This window comes from Aegilops tauschii, chromosome 4, assembly GCF_002575655.3.
Source record: "Aegilops tauschii subsp. strangulata cultivar AL8/78 chromosome 4, Aet v6.0, whole genome shotgun sequence".
NCBI lineage: Eukaryota > Viridiplantae > Streptophyta > Magnoliopsida > Poales > Poaceae > Aegilops > Aegilops tauschii.
Genome location: NC_053038.3, coordinates 391,596,544 through 391,616,285, shown reverse-complemented (window position 1 = coordinate 391,616,285; position 19,742 = coordinate 391,596,544). Strand labels below are relative to the sequence as shown.

At 51.9% G+C, this 19,742-nt stretch overlaps 1 protein-coding gene across 1 annotated transcript; it reads left to right on the top strand.

The window, feature by feature from the left end:
* The first annotated feature begins 5,927 nt into the window (after positions 1-5,927).
* On the top strand, positions 5,928-8,425 carry LOC120963039 (uncharacterized). The gene has a single exon (XM_040387312.2). The coding sequence runs from the start codon at positions 6,814-6,816 to the stop codon at positions 7,228-7,230; it is 417 nt and encodes a 138-aa protein (XP_040243246.2). The 5' UTR covers positions 5,928-6,813; the 3' UTR covers positions 7,231-8,425.
* The last annotated feature ends 11,317 nt before the right edge of the window (positions 8,426-19,742 follow it).

The following is a 19,742-nucleotide window of genomic DNA, read 5'->3' as shown; positions in this document are numbered from 1 at the left end:
TTCATGACGCCTAGTATATGCTGGTCCCATCCCCCTTTCGAGCGTACTGTATACTCCTACCGTAATGCAGCCCTAAAAGAATTAATCCTCCTTGTTCATCAAACTAACCTCTCTCTCGTTGGGTCAAAATGATGGACGACGACCTCGCGGGCCCACGGGAGCGAAGCGTATGTCGCACGCGAGTGAGCGTCCTATATTTGGTCAAATGCCTCTCGTAGTCATTGGAAACTGATAACCTTCGCGGGGTAACAAATGGGCAAATCGCAGATAACCACACAAGGGAGTGTCCGAGGACCACCAATGCATGCATGTAGCCCAGACATGTATGTATGAAAGGGTTGTGTAATGTTTTAAATAACCAATTCATGACTTTGATGTGGAATATATGACTCACAAAACAATCAATCCCACACGGAGGCTCACGACTCATAGTGTACTACCGGACCCCCCCCCACACACACACACATACACATCCCGCACCACCACCGCCACTTGAGGCATGTCAAACTTTTTCTGCAGTGAACAAGTAACCAAAGGAATGTCGTGTTAACATTTGAAAAAAAATCCAGAGATCATTCGATCGTTTTTATACACTGATTGATTTCATAGGGATATAATGTGCAAAAATCAAATTTGAGCTACATGTGCACCAAAATGGATTGGAAAATCATATGTGTGTTTGTGCGTGCATGTTTCCACGTGCAAGAAATATAAAAACATTGAGAATCTTGATTCTTAAAATTCAGTAAATAATCCAAAACTTAGTTGAAATTCATGAAACCTATCAAGGTGTCATATGGACACCAGTAGACTGTGATATTGTATTTTTTCGTCAAATTTGAGACAAGTTTTGATATAATCTTCTTACAAACGGGAAATTATTAATAATTGGCAACCAATATCGCAAACGGGTTATTTATTCGAACCGTGGGTGTTAGTCCAACAATGTATGCATGCCATGCTTCGTTTAAGCAATAAAGCGGCAGAATTAATCATCAAAAAAGAAAAACAATACATGTGCATCCACGCGCCCAGTGTGCCATGCGAGCAGGCATGAGTTGACGGTACGCATGCGAGCAGTCTCCCGCGCAGGCAGACCGAGAGGTGTGCGTGCAAGTATGTGAATTGACGGGAGGCGTTTTCACTGCGCTGTGTCACCGAGAGGCGTGCGAGTAGTTGTGTGAAATGATGGTAGGCATGCCAGAAGTGCACTGCGCAAGCTCACCGGGAGGCAAGCCAGCCTTTGACCGCCGCCTGCATCGCTCCCACTACTCCATATTAATGGCACGCCCGAGACGCTAGTCATAATAGGCGGCTGCACCCCTCGTCCACACTGGTCACCGTCGTCTGGAGTGTGTGAGGATGTCGCCGAAGTGCACCATCGGAGGGAGTGGCGACGCCGGGGCTGGTGCAGCACCCGCGCAACACGTGGAGATGGGCACAGAGGTTGCCGTCGCCGTCGACGAGGTCTCGCGCAGGCAGCAACACGACTTTGACTTCGTCGGCGCCATCGTGCCTCCCTAGCCGGAGCCGGAGGTCCACAGCAACTCCGGCAACGACTCCGACTCCGATGGAAAACCAATTAGTCATCTATACCCACCCCCTCTCATTTTTTTGAATACAAATCATATGGTTATGTGCTCTCGGTCCATGGAATCAGAGTAATATCCTTTAGATGCGTGTAGTGTATTGATTGTTTGAATTGTATCCGTATAGGTTTAGTGATTAATTGTTTGTTCTGTACAAATGATATTTTCTAATAATCGACGAGGGTTAGCGTGCGTGCTAATAATTCATAGCCAGATCTTGAGAATTTATTTTTAATTTCCTACATATATGTTTTTGCCTTTTTTCTACCAGATCTTGATAATTGATTTTGAATGCCCTACATGTATGTTTCTGCCATTTTTTCAAATTGCTATGTAAACAGATGAGGCTCCGGCCAGCGGCGCTGCCGGTTGTAGATCCTGCACCCAGTAGCGCGGGCAGAAGCGGCCACGCCCCCTGGATTTGAGGAACCCATAGAATCTCAGGCGGACCGCATCAATGATCAATCGGACACCATCCTTGGGAAGATCATCTCCCTTCTCCCCAGCAAGGATGGCTGCCGCACACAAGTCCTCGCATCTCGGTGGCGCACTCAGTGGCGCGCCTCGCCTCTTAATTTCGACTGTCGTCAGCTATCTGTCGATGATGATTCTGAACTCCCCGGAGCCATCATCTCCTCCCATCAGGGCTCCGTTCCACGTATTTGCATCCCTGCGTGCTACCTGCTGGACATACCCTGCACGGTGGCCGCCTGGCTGACATCCCCTCAATTCAAAAAACAATAGCGGCTTGAGTTCTACCATGACTATGTACGTAACATACCACGAACCGATATATCTGTGCCCTCACCACTGATGTCCATATCGTGGTTTTCCTCCTCTCTCCACACCGCCACCTTTGCCCGGTGCCATCTAGCAGACAATCTGGTACAAATGCTTCGACTCCCACTGCTAAAAAAACGTGTGCTTGTGGTGGTTGATCTGTCGGAGGCCGCACTGCACAATATCATCCACTCCAGCTGCCCTGCCCTGGAGCGATGGGAATTTGTTTTTTGGACAGGAGCTCATCATCAAAGATGCCCCTTCATTTCAAAGGTTGCTCCTTGATTCTTGTATAGCACCTTCGCAAATAAATGTGGTCACTGCGCCTAAACTGGAAACCTTGGGTGCAATTCGTGATCCGTTTACATGGTTCAAGATGGTGTTTGGCTCCACACTTATTCAGGTACTGTATATTATTCACATACACTTTTGTAATCTGCATTTTTTATTTGTGCGCATAAGTTAAGTATCATCTTGGAGTACACTTTTGGTACTAATATTATGTTATATGCTCAATGAAGAGCTTGTCCATCCTATTAGTGGTGGTGGATTTGGTCAAGACCTTATATATCAGTATGTGGTTTTTTGATCTGAACATGATTATTGGTTTGCTGCAATGCTTTTCATGTCAGGAGAATTTGTATATAAAGGTGATGATTTCACGCATATTGAAAGCCCATAAATAATGTACTATAATTAATCGTTCAGCTATCGCTCTTTCAACATACTCTTTTTTAGAAATTAACTGTTTCAATCTTCATTTCTATGTAGGGACTAATACATGGAGAAAAAGGTATAACCAATCGATGGCTCAAGAAGCACCGGGATTTTCTCAGATCTGATGACATTCGTTTGACAAGAGTAACGCTGGAAGCATATGCATCCAACCATGCAAACAGTAGCTTTGTCACATTCTTCATGTTGAATGCGAGGGCACTTTTGTCCGTGAGGATTATGTTTCGTAACAAAAAAATTCTCATGGCTGCGAGTGTTTCACAACGTAAAAAGAAGTTTCAGGTGGATAAAAGGGCTTCTGAACGTGCCCGGCTTCTATGTACAACAACTTGCCCTCATGTACCAGTAGAATTTCTGGCCCATGATCTTGATTTTATGGATCAGACCGATCCATTTGATTGTGACTACCCAAAACTTTGCTGTAGTTAGATGTTATTGCCCTTTTTAAACTGGGTTTTGTCTAAACCTAATGAACAATTAATCCTCGTGCTTTTGTACCGTTTGTAAGCTGGAGTTAGAAATTGTTGCCATTTTCAACTCGGCTTTGACCCGTATTTTCTTTCATTCTGGTCCAATGGCTTGCCATTTCTTTAATTAAGATGGAAATATTATAAGCAAGCACAATTAGGTCCAACAAGAATCAGGGTCATTCACGCACCAAAATTGACAGTGTTGGGCTATTCGTGTGTTGAATTCAACGAACTTGTTACTGGATCATTATCCGTTCAGGTACAACAGTCTTCTTCTTCTCCTTCTTATTATTGGACAACACGTTTTAGCTAATTTTTGTTGATCTATGTTCGCCTGTCGTCCAGAAAATGATTCCCACAAGGTTGACCCCATCTATGCGCACTGTGAAGATCTTGGCACTACAATCTTCGGCCCCAATCTGGATGAAGTTGTTAGATTCCTTAGATGCTTTCCGTGCATGGAGAAGCTATACATCGAGGTGACGCTTGCACAATTCGTCTTATTTGCCATGTATCACTGTGCCGGCCTCGGCTCGCGTCCCTCGGTGCGCTCTGCCCGCCATTAGGCGCCGCGGCGCGCTCTGCTCGCGGCCCTCCGCGCGCTCGGCTTGTGGATGGCTTTTCCCTGCGTGTTCAACTGCTATATGCATATGCTTGCTCGTTGTTGAGGCAGCCGCGGAGCACTAAGATCGCATCCCTCCGCGCGCTCTGACAATGGTTGGGGCCGGCGCACGATCACGTTGGGGCCCACATATGCATGCGCTTGCACCGCGCGCGTCGCCATGATGCAGTTACGTGCGGCACGATGGAGTTACGCGCTGGAAATTAAAACTGCCATCCAGGCATGCCGATATTCCAGACCGTCCGGCTTCCCCATTAATTCCTTCGGCCATTATAACCTTAGTCTCTTCAACCTTTCGATTGCACCCCACAACACAACAAGCACACCCACGACGACACATACAGAGAGGATATCTAGCGGCGCTCCAATGCAGTTCGGCGAGCATAAAGTGGAGACCCATGCGAGGGAGACGGATCTCTCGGTGGTGTACGCCATCAACACGGCCGTGGTGGAGGACTACATCAACACCGTGGAGCAGTTGCTTGCTCGAGACAAGTACAAGGTGGTCGGCATCGACCTCCAGTACACCGGTGGTCATCCCGACATAGATCATAAGGTTGTCGTTGCCCAATGGTGTGTGCCCATCATTTCCTCATCTACCACTACTGCATGGCCATAGAGCCTTGCGGCCGTTTCGCGAGGTTTGTCCACATCACCGACTACAAGTTCGCTACGGTCGAAACCTCAATGATGTAAAAGCGCTCAGGGTTACGGGCTTGGCCTGCTAGAACCTTGTCAAAATTCGTGACCACTACAGGGTCTGGGGCAGCACGAAGGACTCCCTGGTTGAACTCACCTCGGCTATCATCAATCCTTACTACGAAAAGATGAAGCATGATGCCAAGAGAATAAATCCCGTATCCTGGCACGGGGCTTGGATGCGGAAACTGGATGAAGCTCACCTCAAGTTCCCGGCCAAGAACGTGTACACATGCTACGAGATGCACATGCGGATTGTTGACATGAGGAAGTGCCTCCTTCCCGTAATCAACGAGACCGGATCGAGCCACTGGCAAAGCAGTGGCTGCAAGTGTCACAACAAGAAGTAGATGATGATGAGATGATCATTTATCCTAGTTAAATATGCATGTAATAGTTTAATTTGATGTGTGCAAATGTCATGTGTGTGCTAGCCACCTATGTAATTGAAAGTTTAATTTAGTTATGCAATCATGTCCTTATAATTAAGTACATATGTTGTTTTTCTGTATGCAATCACTTCGCACACGGACTAACCTAGGGAACCCGTCGATGATGATTTCATCAATCCCTGACAGTTGTATACCAAACGTTTGCCCACAACACAGACGGCTTATTAGTAGCAAACGTCTATCTCATTATTGGTCTTCGCACACATTTCTGATTACGGGCCTATTTGTCGTGTCTCACACGCATCTTGTTAAGTTGAAACGTTTCTATTCTCTTGGCTCAACGCAAACAGTTCATCCGAGTGAACTGTATGCGCTCTATCTCACACACATTGATTTGGCTGACCGTTTCTGTTGTGTTGCCTAATCACAAATAGTTCATCTGGATGAACTGTATGCCGTATATTGCACACACCTTCATCTGCCTGCCGCTTCTGTTGTTATGCTCATCGCAAATAACTACCGCTGACGGATATAGGAAATGTGTCTGTTGGGAAGTCCCATGCTCCCCTCGGCCCCGTCTGCGGGCGCGGCCGCCTTGCCAGCGCCCCGTCCACCCCTGACCGCCACGCTGCCCCCTCCCTCCATTACGGCTGATCCGTCTCGCCCCTGGGGTCCCGTGGTTCTTCTCCGAGGAGCAGCGGCTGCGTCTGCGGTCTTCTGCGCTGGTCTCGGCTCCGGATCTGAGCCAGGCCCCCGGCCTGCATTCTCTGCTGCCTCTGCATCGGATCCGGTCACTGTGGCCGTGCCTGCATCCTCCTCTGCTATGCGTCTGCCGCCTGTCCGGGGATCTGGGCGAGATGGTGCCAGATTCGCTGCCCCCCTCCCCGGGCCTTGATGGCGCTCTGACCCCCTCTGCCAGCATTCAAGGCGCCGAACGCATTCAAGGTGAGGTGTCCTCGCGTCCACCGGCAACTGTGGCGACCGGTGCCTTCAATGCGGCCTCTCACCTCCGCTCAGCCATTATCATCCCGCCCGACTGCGACCAGGCCGTCTTCGTGCCTCCAGGCCGTCCACGCGTGCCGGACGACGTCCCATCCTCGCCTCGGGAGGAGCCCGGATGGACTGCTGCGCGCCGCCCGCACCGTCCTCAACGGGACGCGCCTTCAAGCCGGCCTGCTGCATCCCCTGCCCATCTCGCGTCTCTTCGCCTCGAGGAGCAGCGTCGGGCGAGCCAGCTCCGCTTCAAAAGGTGCACGGAGGGCCTCTGCTCTCATTGCCTTGCTCCGCAGCATCACAGCTCCGTCGCTTGCAGGGATCCCATCCGCTGCCTGGCCTGCAAGCTCTCCGGGCATACCGAGCTCAAGTGACCGCTGTGCTCCAAGCCAAGGCCTCCCCCACCCAGGCTCGCCCCTTCCACGGTTGCTCACCCTCATTCATCGCCAACTTCACCGGGCGCGAGTCCTGGGCTGCCGTCATTGCCACTCCTCCCGCGCCAGGCCCTTCCTCCTCCTCCACGCCAGCCCGCGATGGCCCGCGCCTCTGCTGGTATTGGGGCGCCGGATGCTCGCCCGGAGGAGGACTCCTGCAACATCCTGTCCTCCTTCGACATGGACCATGACATGCTCGACTGGGAGCAGACTGTCGCCATCGCCTGGTCCGTCAACTCGTCACGGTGCCTTGAGGCGCTTGACGTCGACCGCACCATCCGAAAGCAGTTCCGTTTGAGCCACGCGGACGTGGCCGTCACTCCGTACCACCCCATCGAGTTCCTCGTCAAGTTCAACCACAAGGCACATTGTGACGAGACCCTCGCTGCGGGGCGGGTGCGCGCTGGCGGTGGCATCGTCCACATCCGCCCCTGGCGGCCGCTGGAGTGGGCGGTTGGCGCGGCTTTCAACTACAGAGTGCTTCTCTGCCTTGAGAATGTGCCAGACTACGCCTAGACTCCGTTCGTCACCGAACGCATCATCGGCCGACGTTGCTCCCTCGACCGTCTCGAAGACCACTCCGCGCTCAGGACGAACTCGGAGACGCTCGACCTTTGGGCGTGGACGGCGGACCCAAACCTAATCCCGAATATCATTTGGCTCACTTTCACCATGAGGCCGTCCGGCGGTCTGCAAGTGTTTGCCAATGAGGCCAGGCCGTCCGGTTGCAAGAGAGGCGCCACCTTCCACGTGCTGGTCCATCTCGATGCGGTGGAAGACCATGCCAACGCCCCACTGGACTGCTACGTCACCGACAGCTACGCCGCCCCGTTCAGCCCGCCTCGGACGGACCTGGTGTGGAACCGGGGATCTGTTGATGGCATTCCCCCGCCGCTCGGGGCGACGCTGGCCGCGCCTGCTCCGATCATCACCTCACAGCCGCTGCGCCTCGCCGTCGTGGCCAGGGGACCGACAACCACCCACGCCAGCTGCCCCGGCGCCGCAACGTCGGCGACGACTGGCACGGGGCAGTGGAAGAGATGGGCGCGGGCGCGATGGCCGTGCCAGGGAGACCTGCATGGAGGTGCACAAAGAGTGCACCCGTTCACCCCGTCGTCGGGACGGGGCGGATGGACGACACGGACGACACCGGGCGGGGTCTCCTGCCACTGCGGCGCCGGTCTCTCCGGCGTCGGGGTTGGGCACGGGTGCCTTCAGTCAGCTTCGCCCGGTGGCCTCTGACGGCGGGCTGCAGTTCGAAGGGCATGCTCGGGCGCTCCAGGACGAGATGGCCTTGGCGCTCGACGCGGCTCTCGCTCCGCTACGCTCCGAGTTCTCTGCCATGCGTCGTACGCTCGTCAGGCTCGTCAACAAGGCAGAGGGGCTCTTCTCCAAGTTGGGCTCGCCAGTGCGTGTCGTCAGCCTACCCCCTCCGGCGGTGTATGGAGGCTTTGGGGTAGACGTGGATGTGGTTCTTCCCCTCGCTGCCAGCCTGGCGGGACTGGCGCTCACCTCGGCTCGGGTGTCGGTGTCAAAACCAGCAGATCTTGGATAGGGGGTCTCGAACTGTGCATTTAAGGTCGATAGTAATAGAAGACTGGGGACACAATTTTTACCCAAGTTCGGGCCCTCTTGATAGAGGTAATACCTTACTTCCTGCTTGATTAATCTTGATGAATATGAGGATTGCAAGAGTTGATCTACCACGAAATCGTAATGACTAAACCCTAAATGTCTAGCCTGTATGATTATGATTGCCTCTACGGACTAAACCCTCCGGTTTATAGACACCGGAGGGGCCTAGGGTTGTACAGAGTCGGTTTACAGAGGAAGGAATCTTCATATCCGAACGTCAAGCCTGCCTTCCACGCAAAGGAGAGTCCCATCCGGACACGGGAGGAACTCTTCTATCTTGTATCTTCATGGCCCATCACTCCGACCCACGTCACATAGCCCGGACGCCCGAGGACCCCTTAATCCAGGACTCCCTCAGTAGCCCCTGAACCAGGCTTCAATAACGATGTGTTCGGCATACAGATTGTCTTCGGCATTGCAAGGCTCCTCCTCCGAATACTTCAAAGTAGTCCTCGAACACAGAAAATGTGTCCGGCTCTGCAAAACAAGCTCCACATACAGCCGCAAAGAGTATAATATTTAACAAGTCCCATCTACTAATATTTTTTGTACTGAGACGCCACGTCTCTGCACGGTCATTATTTCGAACCGTTTTTTAGCCTCCCGCTCCGTGTTTCAAGATGCGGTTTCCATTGGCACGTCTTGTCGAAGCAGAGATCGTGTCCCCTTATCACGGGATCCTCATCAATATGGGCGTGGGTAATCCAACCGTGTTGTTAGCGATCCCTTGGGAATAGGCGAGCTTTAAGGCCCGTGAGGAGGCATTTGATATTCTTTCGCCCTTATAAAGGGGTACAGATCCGTCTTTCTCCCCCCACGCCTACCTCTTCCTCAACCTTCCCAATCCCAGGCTCCAACGCCTAGGATTCGATTTCTTCCATTGTTACCAGGCCCTTTAGTTATGTCCAGATCCATCTCCCAAGGTAGGTGGACAACCTCCTCGGTCACCGAGGAGGATATCGTGAAGCTTCGGAAGGTGAGGTACCTGACTGCGGAAATCCCCCACAGGCTCCCTACTAAAGGGCGGGTCATCCCCGCACCAAAATTCGCCGAGAGGGTTGTATTCATCTCCCACTTCCTCCGCGGGCTAGGGTTCGCTCTTCACCCCTTCGTTCGCGGCCTCATGTTCTATTATGGGCTAGATTTTCATGATCTAGCTTCGGACTCTTTTCTCCACATCTCGATGTTTGTCGTCGTGTGCGAAGCCTTTCTCCGCATCCCCCCACTTCGGCCTATGGCTTAAGACTATCAATGTGAAGCCGAAGCTAGCCAACGGGGAACAAGCGGAGTGCGGCGGTGCTATGGTGAGCAAGCTTGCCAACACTATCTGGCCAAAAGGCACCTTCATGGAAACCTCCAACTCACGGCAACAGGAGTGGTTCTATATCACCAAACCCCGCGGCACCAAATGGACAGCCGCACCTGTGTTCCGATCTGGCCCTCCATTGCGGCTCGCATCATGGATAAATAAGGGGCTAGAGTGGGGATCAGCTGATGAAGTACAGACACTGCAAAGTCGTATCCGGAGTATCCCCGAAAAGGATGTTGGCCTTATCAATGTGATCCAAGTGATGCTAGTCCGCCAGATCCTCCCGTGCCAGCGACGACCTCTCCGTATGTGGGAGTTCAATCCGGAAGGACCGCGGACCCTTCAGCAATTCTTCGGCACAACGCATGAAGGGATGTGGAAACTATTCTTCGAGACTCAAAAGCAGTGGCCTGACACATCAGAGGACATCGGTCTCGACTGCAACCATCCAGATACCTCGGTAAGCGCCTAATTTCTGACCGCAACGCGTTTGATTATCCCATAGCGATGTACTGAGAGTTCTATCTTTGACCAGGGATGGATAAAGAAGGCAGAACGAATTAGGTGTTCAGCTCCACTTCCCGAAGACTCGGCCGATCCGGTGTTGACGAGGATGCTGGTCCTGGCGCCGTATCAAGTGCCAGCGCAAGAGGGCAAGAAGAAGAGCGAAGACGCTGAAAGCGGCCTCCACTCTGTAGGTACGTCGGACACTATGTCCGGGGAGATTGAAGCTCCCTCTTCGAAAGACGAAGGGGAAGGAGAAGGTGATATCCCTTCCCCTCATGGGAGGAAAAGGACTGCATCCGAAGACTTGGAGGTGGAAGCACCCAAGAGAGGGAAGGTATCCCTTCCATATGGTTCGGGTTCCGAAGCTGATGCCGTCGCAAGGCACCTCTCTAGGGACAAGCCCCTTGCCGAATCGTAAGTGAACAAGGATGCTCTAAACATATCTCGTTCTTTTTGGGTTGCAGGGGTAACATTTAAACTACATGCTTGCAGTTCGGCCACAGTCCACCCCGATAGTCCTCCTCATCAGGGGACTTAACTCCGGGGATGATGGAAAGCGAGACGCCCTCTCATGCTTCCTCGCCTCTTAGGGTGGATGACTTCGAGGTGTCCTCAGAGAATCTCCCCTGACCATCAAGCGGCGCGGGGGACGATGAAAACAACGCCCGAGGGTGGTATTTCGATCATCAAGGGTCCAAGGGGCGCAGCCCCTACGAGGGCCAGCAATGAAGGCCCCGAACTATCCGGCTTACAGCCGAAGACAACTCTAGGGTCGAGCCAATGTACCCTTTGAAGGGAATGCGTACTCCCACAGCAGCCTCCAGGAATCTGGAGGTGCCGGATACTCTGATGAGCACATTACAAAGTGTATCCATTTCAGAGGAACATCGTACCTTAATGGGTACGGTAGTTGAAAGGGTTCTGTCCGCGAGCGGCGGATTGAATGAAGCCTTCATGGGCGTGTTGAGAGGCTTCGAGGTATGCGACGTAATAGCTTAACTATTTTTACGTGTACAATGCGCCCGTGTACAGATAGTAGCCCCTGAGGCTCTGGTCGGCTTCCACAGGGAGGCGATCAGAGGATCAAAAAGATATGCTCAGGAAGTAACCTAATTAATTCGAACACAGGCTGTTACGTCCATGGCGACCGCCCAAGCTATGGAAGTTGCAGATCTAAAGCAGAAACTTGAGTTGGCGGATGAGGACATCACTCTTCTTAATAGGCGGCTCGACGAGGTATGCATGTATACTAGTATGAGCACGAGGCTGAAAATCATATACTGTGACATGCATAACTGTAGATGGTGCTGCTGCGGTTGAGACCCTTCGGGCTGAACTTGCCCGGCCAAGGAGCAGGCCAGAGTGAGCGACGCAGCTGCCAAGAAGGCGGCTGCGGATTTAAAGGCCGAACAGGACGCTCAATGCCAGTGCCAGGAGAGAATATCTACCATGGAGCGGGAGCTGAAGGATGCCACTAGCAGGTGCAAATCTCTCGAGGAGGATAGCAAAGCCAAGGCAACCAAACTCGACAAGGCCTTACTAGAGGCGAAAGAAGCGCGATCCGAATTTAGAGCAGCTCGGGAGGAGATCCGACAAGCTGGGGAGATAGCGGCTGGTAAGCCCTTTCTTTTACAGACTAAGTTCGGCGACCCAAAGTATGCTCTGCTTAACCAAATGTGGAGTTCTCCAGACGTGTTCTTGGATCTGCCAAAGAGTGTTTCCGATGCGGCGTAGTTCTTCCAAGCACAGCAAGGATGTGCTGCGGAGAGGCTTTTCTGGTCCCAATTCAACGTGGCAAAGCGTCCAGCGCTGCTGAACGAAAAGATGCCCCAGTGGGCCGAGCTACACAAGATGTCCGAAGCTACCATGAAGGACGTCGTGGTTCGGCTATGGCCAGCCGAACCCGTTCCAAGCAGCTATTTTGGTTTGGTGCAGCGGCTTATCGATGCAGTGCCGCGTATTGACGCTGGCAAGCGGTCAGTGTGCATAGAAGGTGCCCGGATGGCCTTCGCCCGCATCAAGATGTACTATGCAAAGATGAAGGCCACCGATGTTGCAACCAAGGATCCGCCTGGAGGCAAGGACCATCGCACGCCGGAGCATTATTTGGAGGACGTCCTAGAGGGTGCCCGCTTGATAGAGGACCAGTGCTCGAAGAATATTATATTTGAATAAATGTAACAAAATTGTGAAAACAATATTATGATACGTTAAAGCTGTGTTATATACCTTTGCCATTATTTCCTCCTGTGCGGTCGTTTCTTATAACCTGAAAGTTTGCCAGTCGTCGGCTTCGGCCCCCTCGCATATAATATGGGGGTGTTCGGAATAGCACATGATCACTCTTAACCCAACGTCTTGGTCCGGAACAGAGGTGCCAGTGCGGCAAACTAGGCAATCAGACTATAGGGCTTTAACACCTTCACTTAGCCATAGGAGTTTTACGGTGGGTCTATGATGTAGCCCCTGGTATGTACGCAGTTATCCGAATACGGTTGCGTTACATAGGTGACCAGAAAAAACGGTCATTCATGTAATACGGAAGAAATCGCAAAAGATTCTGATAAGTCACCGAGTGGTTGACCAGCTCTCGCCGCATCATGACAGTTAGTTTTCGGCTTTCTCTACTGAGGTGTTTGACCAGGTGAACCGGAAACACAATCGCAGTAGTTCTCCCTTTAATACCCTAGCCGATAAGACGGAACGTAGGGTAGCAAGCACAGGAGCCCGGCAACCCAACTATTGACCAAAGACATGATTCAGAGCTGTTGCATATAATGCCAAACTCGTGACGCCGAAGTATGCTATAGAGCTGTTCGGACCTTTTCGGCAATCCATATGTTGCCGTATCAAGCCCCTGGCGATTTGTGCCGAGGTGTCTGCGTGAAACAACCGAAGAAGCAAGGTATGTTTTGTGACGCCCCCGATTTGACCGTACACTAATCATGCACGCAAATGTGTGCGACCAAGTTCAGGGACTCACGGGAAGATATCACAACACAACTCTAAAACATAAATAAGTCATACAAGCATCATAATACAAGCCAGGGGCCTCGAGGGCTCGAATACAAATGCTCGATCACAGACGAGTCAGCGGAAGCAACAATATCTGAGTACAGACATAAGTTAAACAAGTTTGCCTTAAGAAGGCTAGCACCAACTGGGATACAGATCGAATGAGGCGCAGGCCTCCTGCCTGGGATCCTCCTAACTACTCCTGGTCGTCGTCAGCGGGCTGCACATAGTAGTAGGCACCTCCAGTGTCGTAGGTGTCGTCGTCGACGGTGGCGTCTGGCTCCTGGACTCCAGCATCTGGTTGTGACCACCAGATAGAAAAGAAAAAGGGGGAAAAGAGGGAGAGAAGCAACCGTGAGTACTCATCCAAAGTACTCGCAAGCAAGGAGCTACACTACATATGCATGGGTATATGTGTGAAGGGGCATATCAGTGGACTGAACTGCAGAATGCCAGAATAAAAGGGGGATAGCTAGTCCTGTCGAAGACTACGCTTCTGGCCATCTCCATCTTGCAGCATGTAGAAGAGAGTAGATTGAAGTCCTCCCAGTAGTATCGCATAGCATATCCTCCTAACTACTCCTGGTCGTCGTCAGCGGGCTGCACATAGTAGTAGGCACCTCCAGTGTCGTAGGTGTCGTCGTCGACGGTGGCGTCTGGCTCCTGGACTCCAGCATCTGGTTGTGACCACCAGATAGAAAAGAAAAAGGGGGAAAAGAGGGAGAGAAGCAACCGTGAGTACTCATCCAAAGTACTCGCAAGCAAGGAGCTACACTACATATGCATGGGTATATGTGTGAAGGGGCATATCAGTGGACTGAACTGCAGAATGCCAGAATAAAAGGGGGATAGCTAGTCCTGTCGAAGACTACGCTTCTGGCCATCTCCATCTTGCAGCATGTAGAAGAGAGTAGATTGAAGTCCTCCCAGTAGTATCGCATAGCATAATCCTACCCGGCGATCCCCTCCTCGTCGCCCTGTTAGAGAGCGATCACCGGGTTGTATCTGGCACTTGGAAGGGTGTATTTTATTCAGTATCCAGTTCTAGTTGTCATAAGGTCAAGGTACAACTCCGGGTCGTCCTTTTACCGAGGGACACGGCTATTCGAATAGATAAACTTCCCTGCAGGGGTGCACCACATAACCCAACACGCTCGATCCCATTTGGCCGGACACACTTTTCTGGGTCATGCCCGGCCTCGTAAGATCAACGCGTCGCAGCCCCACCTAAGCACAACAGAGCGGTCAGCACGCCGGTCTAACCCTATGCGCGCAGGGGTCTGGGCCCATCGCCCTATGCACACCTGCACGTTGCGTACGCGGCCGGAAGCAGACCTAGCCTAGTGGCGTTCCAGTCCAATCCGGCGCGCGCCACTCAGTCGCTGACGTCAAGAAGGCTTCGGCTGATACCACGACGCCGGGATACCCATAACTACTCCCGCGTAGATGGTTAGTGCGTATAGACCAAATGGCCAGACTCAGATCAAATACCAAGATCTCGTTAAGCGTGTTAAGTATCCGCGAACGCCGACCAGGGCCAGGCCCACCTCTCTCCCGGGTGGTCTCAACCTGCCCTGTCGCTCCGGCATAAAGCAACAGTCGGGGGCCGTCAGGAACCCAGGCCCACCTCTACCGGGGTGGAGCCACCTGTCCTTTCAGCCCCCTCATCAGAATCACTTGCGGGTACTCCTTGAGCCGACCCGACTTTAATCACCACATGTGTCATGTATATAAAGTATATAGTATATACCCGTGATCACCTCCCGAAGTGATCACGGCCCAGTAGTATAGCATGGCAGACGGACAAGAGTGTAGGGCCACTGATGGAACACTAGCATCCTATACTAAACAGTAGGATTGCAGGTAAAGGTATCAACAGTAGAAGCAAGGGCAGGCTATGCATCAGTATAGGATTAACGGAAAGCAGTAACATGCTACACTACTCTAATGCAAGCAGTATAGAGAAGAATAGGCGATATCTGGTGATCAAGGGGGGGCTTGCCTGGTTGCTCTGGCAAGGAGGGGGTTGTCGTCGACGTAGTCGATCACAGGGGCAGCATCGGTCTCGGGGTCTACCGGAGAGAAGAGGGGGAAGAAACAGTAAATATAAAGCAAACATAGCATCACAAAGCATAACGTGGTAATACGACGTGTCGGGTGTGACCTAACGTATGTCTACACGAATAGGTGAAGGGGGAAATTCAACCGGGAATGTTTTCCCGGTTCCGGACCTGTGCCAGACAGATGACCGGAGGGGGAAAGTTCCATGTTCAGCATGCTAGAGGCATGTGACAAACGAACGGACCGCGTATTCGGATTCGTTGGATTTTTCTGAGCAACTTTCATATAGAAAACATTTTCATCCGAGCTACGGATTATTTTATATGATTTTTGAAAGATTTAACAATATTCTGGAATTATTTATATTAACAGAAAAGGAATATGACGTCAGCATTGCGTGGGGATGACGTCAGCAGTCAACAGACTCGTTGACCAGGGTCAAACCAGACAGGTGGGTCCAGTGGGACCCACATGTCAGCCTCTGTTAATCTAACAGTAATTTAAACTAAACTAACAGTCTAATTAGAGGGGTGGGCCCCATATGTCAGTGAGTGATTAGTTAATCTAATTATTTTTATTTATAAACCAATTGTTAGACTAATTAACAGAAGGGGGGCCCGCATGTCAGTGGCTGGGGGCCGCCCAGTCAGCGCGTTGACCGCGGTCAACAAGTCAAGTGGGGCCCTGGGGCCCGTGTTTAGTGGCTGTGAGATGGGGCCCGAAGGGCCACGTCGGCGGGCGGCGCCGGAGACACGCCGGCGACCATCTCCGCGGTGGAGCATCGCCGGACTTCGCCGGAAAAACGCTACGGGGCACGGGGAGAGGTGCGGCTAGGCGCGTTCGATCGAGCGTCCGACGCCGCATCGATCTACGTCGGTCCCGTGGGCTAACTCGACCGGAGTGGCGCACTACATCGACGGCGGTGTCGACCGTGGCGGACGCCGGTGTTCTGGTGTCATCGCAAACAACGACAGAGGCCGCGACATGCCCAAAAGAGGGGTCCGACGGGGTCTTAGAGGTGCCGGGAGCACGACTACGAGCTCGGTTGAGCACTTTATCGTCGGTAGCGACGGCGACGAGCACCGCGGCGGAGTAAAGCTCGGGTGAAAAATGGAAGTGGCGGCTACGGGCATCTACGAGCAGCGCTGAGAGAGGGGAAAGGAGAGACTGCTCACCGGGGAGGCACACGGAGGCCACGGTGGTGGCTTAGGAGCCGCAGGGCGTCGGCAATCGGCGGAGGAGCGCCGGCGACCGTAGGCGCGGAAGAGCTCGATTTCGGGGCTGTGGTGGCGCCGAGCTCGAACCCTTGGTCAGAGATGGAGTAGAGGAAGCAGGCGGAGCTGTTGGACTCCTCGGCGAGGCGCGGGGAGCATGGTGGTCGCGTTAATGGCGAACGGCGGCGATGATGGTGTTCGGGCGAGATGGAAAAGCGAGGGAGAGGAGCAGGCGGGGGAGAAAGATCTCGAGGGTTGTCGACGAGGCCTAGGGGACTCGTCCTTATCCCCTCGGCGATGTGGCGGCGTGGGGCGGCGAGCAGGTCAGGCAGGGGCGGCGAGGGGCGTGCACCCTCGGTCGGTTGAACAGAAGAGGAGGGGGAAGACGACAAGGGGAGGGGGAGGTACTGGGCCGCTGGACCGATTCGGCCGGCTAGGGTGGGTCGACGGCCAGCTGGGCCGAGGCCCAGCGGGGAGGGGGGTTTCTTTTCCTTTTCTTTTCTTTTTTTTATTTGTAGTTTCTTTTATTTTCTTGTTTTACAAAAAATTACCACTAGTGCCTAAATTTGTATTTATCAACAAACTACTGTGAGATTAATCCTTAACCCATAATAAAATAGTTTTAGCATTTTATAAATTCAATAGGCATTTGTTTAATTGTTTTCACTATTGTTTTAATTGTTTTAGAGCCTTTAAACATTTTGTCAAAGCTTGGTTTCTCCACCATAATTGCTTACGATCTATTTGTCACTTTTAGAACATTTTAGTTTTGACATTTGAAAAGTTTTATTGTTTGCTATATTTTGAATTGATTTTTGAATCGGTTTTGAACTAACGAAGGATTAGAAACAGTAACGGAGGTGACGTGGCATCATTAGCAGAGTTTTACTGTAGCTTGATTATCCGGGCGTCACATGTTTGTATGCGGAAAAGCAAATACTGAAGACAGATTATGTTCACTAAAATCTGATTGATACGTCGAACGTAATCTTACAGATTATGACACCACCACCCAGGCCATTTTATGTGCCAGGGGTCGAGGGCTGAGGAAAATAAGGCTTTGTACAGGTTTCAAAATAGAGTTTTTGGTCTACAAAAAATCTTTTGGACCTGCTGTCGCATCTGCGCTGCCGGTGCTTCCGCGAAAAGACTTCCTTAGAGGGAGCAATCCCCAGTTATTTGTAGGAAAGCCAGGCTCATAAAGAGTCCTTTCAGGTCCATAGGATGGACAGGTATTCATTCACCTATGGCAAAAAGAAAAAGAAAAAAAGGTTAGAAAAGAGAAAAGGCTAAAGTCCGGACGAACCGCTTTGTAGGCATGTCCATATTGTGCCTCCGTCGATGACCAATGTATTTTGAGTGCATAATTATGTATGCGCGGCGCAAACTCCGCGGGTATAAGAGGCGAACGACGGAGGCGGAGCTGCTAATCCAGCTCTAAAATTGACCGGTCCTATGTAGTAGAGGTTGGCGGTTTAATGACCGATGAGATACACGGCTTGAGGAGGCCGCTTTGTACTTCGGCTGTGATTGCCACAGTGTGCCCCTCAGTGCGGAGGGAGCGTTCCTTGTTTCCGTTGATCGTTATGGTGCCGCGTGGACCGGGCATCTTAAGCTTTAGGTAGGCGTAGTTTGGGACTGCATTGAAATGAGCAAAAGAGGTCCGCCCGAGCAGTGCATGGTAGCCAATGCGGAATGGGACAATATCGAAGATCAAGTCCTCGCGTCGGAAGTTTTTCGGCGAACCGAAGATGACCTCCAGTGAAATTGAGCCTCTGCCGTGAGCTTCTATGCTGGGTTTTACTCCCTTTAAGGTAGTTGTGGTGGGCTTGATCCTTGAAGGGTCAATGCCCATTTTGCGGTAGTGTCTTGATAGAGTAAATTGAGGCTACTGCCGCCGTCCATGAGGACTCGCGTGAGATGGAATCCGCCGATAATTGGATTGAGGACCAGAGCTGCCAAACCTCCGTGACGGATACTGGTTGGGTGGTCCTCGTGATCGAGCAGGCCACCCATGGGTTGAATTTTGGGGTGTCCAGCTTCATGGCGTGGTCGTCTCGTAGTTCGTTGTTGCGCTCCCTTTCATAGGTATGCGTCACGTATATCATGTTTACTGTTTTTACTTCGGGGGGAAATTGCTTCCGTTCCCCGTGCTCGGTAGGCGAGCCTCCTCTTCTTCACTGTCACTGGGAGGCCTCTTCCCTTTGGGTTCGGCATTGAGCTTGCTGGCTTGTTTGAAAACCCAACAATTTATGTTGGTATGGTTAGCGGGTTTGTCGCGGCTGCCATGGATCTGACAGGGCCGATCCAGTATCTTGTCTAGACTGGATGGACCATCTCTATTTGCCTTGAATGGCTTCTTCCGTTGACCGGTTTTGGAGCCACTAAATCCGGCATTGACCATTATGTCTTGGGTTCCCGCATTATTGTTGCGACGCTTGTCTCTATTGCGTCGTGGCTTGCCATTGTCGTCCCTGATTTCGGAGGTGCCAGGATCGCCCGTGCAATTGCTTCTATGATTAGTGCGGTGAGAGCTGCCATGGACTTTGGCTTTTCTTGGCCGAGGTGCCGGGCGAGCCACTCGTCGCGGAAGCTATGTTTAAAGGCCGCGAGTGCTTCGGCATCCGGACAGTCGACAATTTGGTTCTTTTTAATTAGGAACCTAGTCCAGAGTTTCGTGGCTGATTCTCCAGGCTGCTGGACGATGTGACTGAGTTCATCGGCGTCCGGAGGCCGGACATATGTACCTTGGAAATTGTCGCGAAATGCGTCTTCCAAGTCTTCCCAGCTTCCAATGGAGTTTTCAGGCAGGCTGCTCAACCAGTGCCGAGCTGATCCCTTGAGTTTTACCGGGAGGTATTTGATGGCATGAAGATCGTCACCGCGGGCCATATGAATATGGAGAAGGAAGTCCTCAATCCATACCGCGGGGTCTGTTGTTCCATCATATAATTCGATATTCACGGGTTTAAACCCTTCTAGGAATTCGTGCTCCATTACTTCATCAGTGAAGCAGAGGAGGGGTGCGGCGCCTCTATATCGGGCCACGTCGCGACATAGCTTGGATGGAGTCCATCTGCAGTTTCCGGCCCAGACGTGGTTGTGCTTGTCGCGTCCGGCTAGATAGCCGTCGTCGCGCGCCGGGGCATGCCCCCGCGATCCGTAGATTGATCTGGCCTGACCTGCTCTATTTTCTAGGTCATGCCGCAGGTCATATGTATATCCCCGAGTTGTTGTGTTTCTACCTTTACAGCAAGGTAGAATGGGCTGGTGTTCGGCTTGAGTTG